The 11468-nt window shown below is 38.6% G+C and overlaps 2 protein-coding genes across 2 annotated transcripts; both read right to left on the minus strand.

Annotated features, from left to right (window-relative positions):
• Positions 1-651: 651 nt before the first annotated feature.
• Positions 652-1551, minus strand: LOC140175574 (uncharacterized). The gene is made up of 2 exons (XM_072204088.1): positions 1040-1551; positions 652-955 (listed from the first exon to the last, which is right to left on the minus strand). The coding sequence occupies exons 1-2, from the start codon at positions 1549-1551 to the stop codon at positions 652-654; spliced, it is 816 nt and encodes a 271-aa protein (XP_072060189.1).
• A 600-nt stretch (positions 1552-2151) lies between these two features.
• LOC140175575 (uncharacterized) lies at positions 2152-9508 on the minus strand. Its single transcript, XM_072204089.1, has 10 exons — positions 9438-9508; positions 8149-8224; positions 7521-7607; positions 7214-7323; positions 6448-6954; positions 5954-6107; positions 3830-4493; positions 2941-3717; positions 2561-2701; positions 2152-2330 (listed from the first exon to the last, which is right to left on the minus strand). Exons 1-10 carry the CDS (start codon positions 9506-9508, stop codon positions 2152-2154), a joined length of 2766 nt encoding a protein of 921 aa, XP_072060190.1.
• Positions 9509-11468: the final 1960 nt, after the last annotated feature.

Below are 11468 nucleotides of genomic sequence, written 5' to 3' on the forward strand. Positions count from 1 at the left end.
CAAAAATAATAAGGTTCATCCAGGATGCAGCTGAAATTTCAAAAGAAAAACGTATTTTGGGATTTAAAGGTTGAATAATTTGTTTCGAAAAATAAAATTTTTTTTATTTGATCATAGAGAAAAATCCCAAAGCTAAGATATCTAAATAAAAAAAATGAATGGTTGAAAATACATTTTTACCCTTAATGGAAAGGTGAAATTACGAATTATACCTTTTTTTTACCGTTGGCAGGTCAGTGGAGACGTGTTTGGCTAGCAATGATAAGTTGGGGATTTTTTTTGAAATAAAAAAATAAAATCATTATTTTCAAGAATAAATTATTCCAACTTTAAATTCTGAAATATGTCTTTTTTAGGTCAAGTTCGCTGTATTTTTTCAACAAACTCTGTTTCAATTTTTTTGTTTACTAAACTTGGTATTTATGGAGATGCCGGATGCGTAGTCAAGTTCATAAAAAAATATGGCGAACTCCATAAAAATATAGAAGTTCGTCGGAGTGCCAAGAACCTTGCAAAAATAATAAGGTTCACTGGGATGCGGCGTACTTGAATTTAAAAGATAACTAGTTTTAAGACCCGTGCCAAGCACGGAAAAATAAAAGAACTATTTATCGAGAAGATGACGAAAGGACTACATGACATACATACCGCTCAAGGCAGAATGTTAGGTAGCAAGCCAGCAAAAACTTCTTTATAGGCAACATTAATAATATGATCTGAAATTGTGCCGTTAGAACCAACAGATAATATCTTCAGTCCAGAATGCATGCTGACCCGAGAGAGCACAACATAAAGCTGACCATGAGTAAAAAAAGGCCTTGGAAGATACACGCCAACGGTTGATAGCGTTTGACCTTGGGACTTGTTTATGGTCATCACAAAGCAAAGCGCAACCGGAAACTGTCGTCGAGTAAACCTAATCGGTAATATATCATTATTAGGTGACATGTTCATCCTGGGAATAAAGACAACCTCACCAGTATTACGGCTTGCTAATATGATGCACTCAATGATGTGGCCGCCAAGATGTCTTACCTACATTCGCGTACCGTTGCATAGTCCATTGGATTGGTCAATATTGCGAAAAAGCATCACAGGAACACCAATTTTAAGTACTAACTGGTGTTGGGTAATTTTTGAACAATTCAACGTATTCAATGACTCCATGCTCATTGTGTATAATTCAGATTCCATGTGACCATCTTCATTAATTAGTGTATCAGAGCTCAAGTAAACCCTCTCGTTGCCAGGGATCAAAGACATCACATGATTGTTTATTTCAATTACAACATCAAGTGTTGGTGCTAATATACTCCTACCCTTAAAATAATTCACACTGGAAGAATGGAGTAAAACGTTAGGATAAATGAACACCACCAAATCATGTAGACATGGATACTCAATATCCAGTAGCAAGTTGTTGGGTATTCTAATTACTGATTCGCCATCGGTGTTGTCTCCAAGTAACCTGTCACCAATTTGAAGCAGCCATTTAGCAAATTCCTCTAATTGTACACCGTGGATATCTTGCAAACCACAACACAGCCTCATGTTTTCAGTTAACTACAATACTTGGCAAGATTGCCACAGGTTCGAAGCATTAATACACGAATAAACGATCTCTTCCTGGGAACCACAAGGAATCACAGGCAATATCTGACGAAAATCACCTCATAGAACAACAATTTTCCCACCAAATGGAGCATCAGGATTATATCCACGATTAAAACGAAGAACATCCTTAAGGCACTTGTTGAGCGCTTCGAAGCAAAATTTATTTAACATAGGTGCCTCATCCCATATAATTAATTTTGCAGATGAAATAAGACGCGCGAGGGGTGTGCCTTGCCTTATATTACAAATAAAGTCCTGGTTAACACTGAGTGGAACCTTAAAGCGTGAATGAGCAGTTCGCCCATTAGGCAACAACAGTGCTGCAATGCCACTGGATGCCACGTTGAGAACAATATCACCCTTCGACTTTATTGAACCAGACAGTGCATTTCATAAAAAAGTCTTACCAGTTCCACCGTATCCACAGACAAAGAAAAAACCACCAGCGCCACGACTAACTGCATTCGCTATTGTGTTGAACGCAACGTGCTGGTCTCAATTCAACTGGGAAACCAAATCAACGGGAATACTTGCCAACTATGTCCTGTCAAAATTGAGCTCATCAAAAAAGACTGTGTCGGAAGGTTCAGTCGAATCAACAGAATCAGGAAACAGCATGTCAGTAAATTCTTTTAGGCTCCTACCATTCGGCTGCAAAGGTTTTTCAATTTTGGCAAGCGTGATGGACTTGATCTCATGAACGGAACGGTGGAAACCTAAAATCAAAATGCAAGATAGTTACATCAGAAACAAATTCGACATGATGATGAAGGGAAAACAAAATAAATGCATAACAAACTGCAAGAGGTGGAGAAGAAGGGAAGTTTTTAAACAGATTGGTCTGAATTTTTGGCAAAACAGTAACACGATAGCAAAAATAATGTAGAAAGTTTACCCAATTTATGTCTTCCAGAAAGCATCGAGTTGTCTACACAATGTTGCCAACATTGCTCCCACACCATGTCAGGGCGTACAATGTTGTTTAACATCAAAAGCATTGCAAACAATCTCTTGATATAATTCGGTGATGCCCACACACTGGCTTCATTAAGTACATCGATAAATTCCCCATCGTCCTGCAATATCCCTAGCGAATAACAGGCCTCTTTGAATGTATCGTACACAATGCCACCAACAGAACGACATCAGCAAATGTCTGGTACCCTTTTTGATAATTCAATAGCAAACGAAGGTAGTATTCCTCTCCATGCGAGTGAGGAATATGTGTGAGATGACCAATCACATTCCCTTGCTTCCGTTGCCTCCACATATGCCCTTGCTTATCCTAAACAAAAAATGATGGCATCTCCGCGTAAGTTAGTGTACGGGCTAGATCAAAATCCTTGTTAGCCTTAAACCAGCCAATAAACATACTATCCTTTGAGACCGCGGCCTCGATAACATTCTTAATAAGCTTATGATTTTCGTACAAAACATTCGGTTCATTTGGCAGATGGAATGGAAGGTGGATGACGTTAGGCTCTTTGAACTGAATCTCAAACTCGAATAGCTGCCAAGATGCCTGACAAGTAGATATATACCGGCAATCATGGTAGTTTTGGATTTCATCCACAGTGACAACAGAATCAGCTGAATCATGTAATCGGAAGAATGAAGCTGTGACGCATTCATTACCTTTGTGGACGTACTTGAACAAATACTTAATAGCAGACGTCTGGCAAGTATACTCGACATTTATGTGGCACCCATACTTAAGGAGCAATGTTGCATTGTACGGGACAATAAACCGATTGTCGAGGTTCACATTCCTCTTGCTTATTGAACGACCATTATCTGACCGTTTATACTTGGGAAAACTTGCACTGTCTATGGATGTTTTCTCACAAAAAGGCATTGGATAAAACTTGGAACACCTCCCATTAACCATACACGGGCTACTCGTGTTCAAAACCCCACAGGGTCCATGAACCATGAATTTCTGGACTAAGCTGTACAGCTTAGGTTGGGTGTGTTCGTCAGGTATCTCGGCCGATATATGATGGTCAATATCATCGAATGATCTAGGCTTCTCGGTTGGCTGAACAAATAATAAAATGTGACAGTGGGGAAGACCACGGTTCTGGAATTCAACTGTGTACACAACTTAAACAAAAAAAAATGGTAAAAAGAAAAAAATATGTTAAGGGACAAATAACCATTGATGAAAAAAAAATGTGTTAGCGTGACCTTGAAGACACTGAATGAAAAAACTTACTTCCTTTGAGCTTTTTGAATATGGACCCATCCTTTAAGTCTTTTAGCAAGGCATCTAACTTGATCTTGAAAACCCTTGATATGATATCAGGCTTGTCACTTGGCTTTAATGAATAGTTCGCAACACAATCTTTAATCTCATTCCAATCTGGGTTACATGTGATAGTAATGAAATAACTAGGGTAACCGGCATACCTGCAAATAGCAAATGCATCTTTGCAATTGTTGTACATATATCGGGGACCGCCGACAAATGAAGACGGCATGATAACTCGTTTTCCAGTTCTTGCAGCCTGTGTCTCACCCTGAATTAGGCACTCGTGTAGGCCTTGCAGTTGATGGGAGCGAAACTTGCTTTGGTGAAACCTGTGGTATTGTAATCTTTCAGCTTCTACCATAGTATAACTGTCAACCAAAAATTGTTGGAACAAACGTCTTGATTTGAGAAGAACTTGCGACTCATGCGATCTCATTTGGATTCGAAAAGACAGAAACTCCCTCATGCTAATTGTTTCTCGCTTATGTAACTGTTGCTTAGATCTTTCATCGGATATTAAGATATCACTCTGAAAACCATCTTCTCCAAATGGAAAAAGCAAGGGAAACTGTAGTGCAAGGTACTGGGGATGATTAACATCAGTGCGTTTCAACTGATTTGAATGCGTCTGATAAACCCATATTTTATGATATATATTGTGCTCAATTTAAGTGATTTATTCAACCCTTCACCTACTTATTCATATGAATTTGCATGGTTTTACAATTTCTTCCTTATGATATGACACGTGAGAAAACATGATTCTTATGTTTTAAAATAATCAAATTTAATTATCCTTTATTACCATTCGATGCCGTGATTTGTGTGTTGAGTACTTTCAGGTTTTATAGGGTAGGAATGACTTAAAGGATGGAAAGGAAACATACAAAAATGGAAGGAAAGCACAAAATTGGAGTTTTGGAGAAACTGGCAGCGACGCGTCCGCATGGACAACGCGAACGCGTGCTTTGCATAAATTAGCATCGACGCGAGCGCATGGACGACATGAACGCGTGGCGTGCGAAACACAATTGACGCGGACGCATGACTGACGCAACCGCGTGGAAGAGCTAAACTCCAAATGACGCGACCGTGTGACCCACGCAGACGCATGACGTGCGCGATCTGCAGAATTTGCAGAAGTTGTCTTCAGCGATTTCTGGGCCCCTTTTGGCCCAGATCTAAGCCCAAAGAACATAGATTGAAGGATTATAAATGGAGGAATCCATCCATTCATGAGAGAGGGAGATTAGAGACTGAATATTGGATTCATACACACTTTTTAGGATTTAGATGTAGTTTTTAGTGAGAGAGGTTCTCTTCTCTCTCTTAGGATTAGGACTCCTCTTAAATGACTTAGGAATATTTTCATCTTCTTCAATTACAGGTTCAATTTCCTTTTTATTTGTCTTTCCAATTTGATTTATGAACTTGTCCATGTTAGAATTGACATCTTTATTTAAATATAATTTGAGGTATTTCAGACTCATGATTGCTTTTCCTTATTTTTAATTTAGATTATTTACTATTGGCTTTGGTTGATTAATTGGTGACTCTTGAGTTATCAAACTCATCGTGATTGATAATTATTATTCTTGCTGATTAATTTAGATTCATATAACTCTAGTCTTTCCTTAAGGAGTTGACTAGGACTTTAGGTATTAAATTAATTTGTCCACTTAACTGACCTTCATAGTTAGAGGTTGACTTAGTGGGAGCAACATTATAATTCTCATCACCATTGATAAGGATAGCTAGGATATGACTTCCAATTTTCATACTTTGCCAAGAGTTTTATTAGTTATTAATTTATTAATTCCTGCAATTTATTTCTCTTGTTCAAAACCTTTTCAAACCCAAAAACACTGTTTTGCATAACCAATAATAATTCATACTTCCCTGTAATTCCTTGAGAAGACGACCCGAGGTTTGAATACTTCGGTTTATAAATTTTATTGGGTTTGTTACTTGTGACAACCAAAATGTTTGTAAGAAAGGTTGATTGCTTGGTTTAGAAACTATACTTGCAACGAGAATTTATTATAACTTCTAAACCATCAATCTTCAGTTCTTCAGCATCTGAAGTACAACGTCCCTCGAAAGGTTATCCATATCAAAATCACCTATAATAAGAGCAGCAACTTCAGATACTGATGGTAGATTATATCGTCTACCATCAATATTCCTCTTCTTAATAAAACGAAGCTGTAGCGGAGTGGTTGAATCTTCAGCGAACCTTTGCCTAGCATATCGGAAAGACTAAGCAAGAGAATTATGGGAATCAAGCATGCTGCTGAGGTCAGCCACAATGGTACAATCTATAGATTTGTGTTGATTAGGCAGGCTACATTAACCCAAAAATAAAATACATCAAGATAAATCTAGGTCACACAATAATCATATAATACACATATTAAAATATCAACAGCCCATCAGTACCACCAACTCATCCAATTGCATCAATCCTATTCTGGACTTCATTTTCCGTATCATAAAAATAGAGCTGAGCAAACTTGGGCTTGCTAGACTGCTGTGGCATCAGACTTCCAATTGAATGGTAATTTTGGCCACTAATAACAAACATGGGGGGAGCAGAACCCTTGTTTAGTGTGTACTGAATCTTTCCAGCCATAGATGTGAACAAAAATATATCATTAAAGGCCCTAATATGTTTCTGATAATGCAAAGCTCGTTCATCATCACCATCCAACAACACCCCCAACAATGGTGGCAGAACCGACAACAAAGGGAGAGTGACCTTTCCACTCATACAACAAATAGCAAATAATATAGTGTTATTGGCTCCACCTTTCGTAAGGCGCTCGTGCATCCACATGTTCCCCCACAAAAAACACATATTTACGTGGGTTGCCCAATAGACCAAACATCTAGTGAACATATGAAATAAAACAAAATCAAGTTTTCCAGGAGAGCGATAATAGGTCAAAATATCTATAAACTCATAATCATAGTTATTGAGAATAACACCTGGTTCAGTAGAAGATGCAATAAAAGCTTCAACTTGGATGTCGCTAGCCTGAGGCAGATAATAATGTGCTGACCGGGACAAAGGGGAATAGCCAACTGGACTGCATATTTGATGAAAACAAGTTATCAATTGTCGGAGATAAATTCGAAAATTTTAGACGATTGTGATTTAATGGGCGAAATATTCCAGTAAAGGACCCATGTTCAATCGTGGCTATGGGTGAGGCTCGGCAAAAGGTCCCATGCTAATGATGAAAAAACCGCACCAGCTTATACGGGGGAATTATTTAATTGTTTAATTCCAGCATAATTCCCAGCTCCAGAGTTTTAAGAGAAATGGCAATTTCATGAATTACTTACGTGGTACGTGTTACAGAACGCTTTTGTTTGTCACCAGACCTACGTACGTTGCATGGTGAGGAACTTGCAAGGGGAAAACGGGGGTTATCCGCGGAGGGAGAAGGCAATACCTTGGTGCGGTGCAGGATTTAGAAAAGGATCAGAATGTAAAAAATGAAATGAAGCAGCACAGGTGATCACAACATCTAACCAATATCAGTGATGAGTATCGCACATGGGGGAAATATCATTCCATTCCGCGGAGAGCCAATTAGCAAACAATAAATTAGAAAAAAGACCCAACTTAGATTGACAAATTAAAGCTAACCTTGGCGTGTGACAACAGTGGCGGGTGATTTTTGGAGCAGGCCGATATCGGGTTGGAATGACTCATACATATATCTATTAGGATCAACTACAACAATAGAAAAGCATAGATGAAAGTTTATAAATCATCCATAAACAAACCAGGAGAGCAGCAAGCTTAGGATCACGCAAGATTACCAGCAAAAATTGACATGTTCCCTCACAGGGGAAAGAATAGATTACGACGAAAAAGAAAAAGTATATGAAAAATTGACGCCGAGCATGGAGCGAACTATGCAGTGGACAACGACTAACAAACCATTCTCGGGGCCGTTGGACTCAGCAACATGTTGACCCGGCACCTCTTATGACCCAACAATTTTATATGTCGTTGCCGTGCGAGCTTAGCTTGGTGTTCCATAGAATCCAGGCAGCCAAACCGTTTGCCAAAGTGGTAGGTGTGTGGAATAATTTTATTACAAGCACCTAAACTGATTTCAGACAATTTCAAAATAGGACCCCGCTCGGCAAGATAGGAAAGGCAACACGTCATGACTAAAGTCCACAAAAAATGGGAAGAAGGAAGAAGACCGAAATATCTGCATCAGGAACGATGTCAAAGTTGGACTATGAAAGGCACATGTGCTCACCCGCTTGGTTAGTCTTTGACCATTAAGGAAAAGAGACCACTTCACAAAGGAAACGGAACAATCTGGCATCCCGCGACTGAATCAAATTGAAAATACGATGAACTCAAAACATAGTCAAGTGAGCACCTTAACATGACCAAAAGAAAGAGAAAAGGAAGTTAGCTGATAGGGAAAAATGGTAATTGCAGAATCATAGTTACACTTACTTGTGAGATAAAAAAGGAGTAGTAGAACATGGAAAGAATTATAGAGGTTTTTTTTAGAGAAAAGAAGTAACGCAACATGTTTTAACTTAATCTCTATAACGGGCCTTGCAACTTATTATGCAGGCTCAAAAGGAATAGCATGAAATGTGCATTGTTGCTATAAAATATGTGGTAAGAAAATTTTAGCCATATGTCAACATAAGGGAAAATCTGTTTGGTTAAAATAATCATATTTTAATTGATTAGGAATGATTGTTCGATATAAGACATTCATTTGTATCCAAACTAATTTTTTGTACCTCGTTTAATATGACAATCAACTGTTGGGCAATAATTTGGAGTGCTGATGCATGCAAAGATCCTTGATGCGTTTAGGTAAATGAAATTTTTCATTGATCTTTTGTGCCTAATTACAATTTATTAGCACGTTCATAAATTGGTAGTAATTTGACTTGAAAATCAAAATCATAGCAGAAGGTGGGACATAAATAAACAACAGCAGAATAAAACCCCAAAAGTTATAAGATAGCCTTGCTTATAAATAAGAGTTGTTTATCTTGGAATGAGTGAAAATTTAAAACCACTTGGTCTATTTGACCCACGAAAGTATGTAGAAAATGTTGACAATGCTCGTACGTGGAAGCATACAATGTACACAAACAATATAGGAAAAAATGGGGTTTCTATTCAAAGATAAATCCGCTGGCACTATTGGAAAAATGTAATTACTTATAAATATGGTGTGTCTTCACCAATTAAGGAGGATCGCGTAAATCATATTGCGAAGTATGTGTATGAATCACAAGAGGCTTATCCAGATAGAATAATTCAATTATTCAATTAAGGTGAATTTATTGGCGGATGGAAGTCTATTTAAGGAGATACATTTTTTTTATACAGTAGCAATTAAAGGCAAAGTACTTGGCAAACTCAACTCTATCATGTGTTATGCTCCTTCGTTATTGATTGCGTATGAATAATGTTAATGATGTTTTAAAGGATGGAAGAAGAAACCCATGCATCCAACCAATTTGCATTAAGCCCAGGGGAACGCATTGCAAGGAACCGGTCGGTGATAAATACATCATTATGAACATAACAGATACATCAAGCTGGGAAAGTGTGGGGCGCAACTGAAATGGCTTGTCGTTCATGATGTATTCAAGAAACTCCAACAAACCAAACAATATCAATAGTTATTAGAAATAATTAACAAAGAGTGTATGGTAATGAGCACATTGATTCAAACACAAGTCCCATGCCTAATACAGAGCTCCACTAACTAGGTAACTGAACGCGGTTACCGCATAACTATTTTTGAAATAAAAGAGCTTCACCTCCAATAGAACCCCAGTTGAAAGCCCCCCCAATGGCATAAGAAATCAACGTGAATAAGTATATCCAGCCCATCAAATTCCATGTTTAACGACATACAATCATCAGGTTGCATTGATAGGAGTAGACAGAAACAGTAGAGAAATAAAATGGAGCTCTAATATTTTAACCACACCAGTAACATTTTGATAACCAAGTGAAGTAGTGACATAAGACGTGAAGAACATTACAAAACCTCATGAAAGCATAAACACAAAAGCCTATAAACCAACGGTAGCATCAATACGTGGCATCTCAATCCAGACCAAGCGAGAAACCCAACCGAGATCGGCCATTAGATCTAACACTATGATCGAGCAAACTAAATAACAATGATGACAATGACACGATGGAGCAGCATGTCAACGTGTGTGAGACATTGCTAATGTGAACGTGTAAAAATAATTGCCAAATTTGAATGTAACATTAGGAATGTTAAGTAAGTCGATATCAAGTTGATAAAACGAAAGAGTCAGAGCGATTTATTTAATGCCAAGCAGTTGGGTTGGCTATATTTTTATTTGATGCTTTGGTACGGAGGGATGACGGGCTCACATATCCTCTGCATCAAGATCGGTGGCATTCCCTGGGATGCACCCCTCAAATGCAGACAGAAGACTCTTTGAGGCAGAGAGTGTGGCACGGGAGGAGAGGTCATCATCGGATCTAATGCACACCCACTTTACAGGAGTCTATGTAACCACGTGGTTAGCCCCAAGCTCAGAAACAATTGCGGCTTTGGTGCTCAGAGGGGTGGTGGAACCAGCAACCCCTATGCTCCCAGTCCCAATCAAATCACCGCTTCGAACACCCGTTACAGTGGTCAACTTCTGCAATGCATCCTGGAACAGATGATGGTCAGATTGTAAAATGTTAAGGAACACAAAATGCAGCAACAGCTGAATACGCAATGCTAATTGAACGGCCTTTGTGGAGTAATCAAAGACCCATACAAATTTAATGTTCTTTTTTAAAGCAAGTAAAGCTATAGTTTCTGGATCAGAACATATCCTAGAAATGGTGATCACACACGCCTGAAACTTATTTAGGCTATCATGCCTAATAGTAAGCTTGAATAGTAGTGTCTTCCCAATAAGTGCATTCAGCTCCTCTGGGAAACGGTCTCTTCCATAACCCTGTTTGTTGAAGACAAGAAGGCAGTAAGTCGGCAGCCAAAGAGTTCACAAAATCTCAGACCAAAAGGAAACAAACAACGAAAAATGAACCCTAGCAAGCAGGCTGGTGCGGATGTCAGCGACAAATAGGCCTAAGAACTTTGATGCAGAATTCTCAAAGAGAACAAAGGTTGCTGTATCCGAGTCATCAACAACACGAACTTGAATGCAAAACCTTCCTGCACAAATACAAAATGCATCAAAAAAATTGGGGGGGGGGGCATGTTAATGATGCAACAAATGCTCATACCGGATTCAACAACAAACACAGAAGTGCAACATGGCTGTTTGATGTTACCGATCCCAAATCTAGGGAAAGCATGAAATCGAAAAAAAATAAAACTAAATTTCTTGAGTATAATGAGACTACACAGGAACAAACTAACCACACACGAATGGATACCAACCTTGGGACAAAAATTGTAGAGTAAACATCGCATTTTGCACAATAAAACTGGTCAGTAAGTGCCTCCAGTCCCTGTGTGCATTGTCTGCAAGTTTTGTACCACCATGCATGATCTCTGTCAATGTTGATGACCATTCCACAGGTCACGTAGGTTGATTT

The sequence above is a fragment of the Arachis hypogaea genome, chromosome 10 (genome assembly GCF_003086295.3).
Source record: "Arachis hypogaea cultivar Tifrunner chromosome 10, arahy.Tifrunner.gnm2.J5K5, whole genome shotgun sequence".
Lineage (NCBI taxonomy): Eukaryota > Viridiplantae > Streptophyta > Magnoliopsida > Fabales > Fabaceae > Arachis > Arachis hypogaea.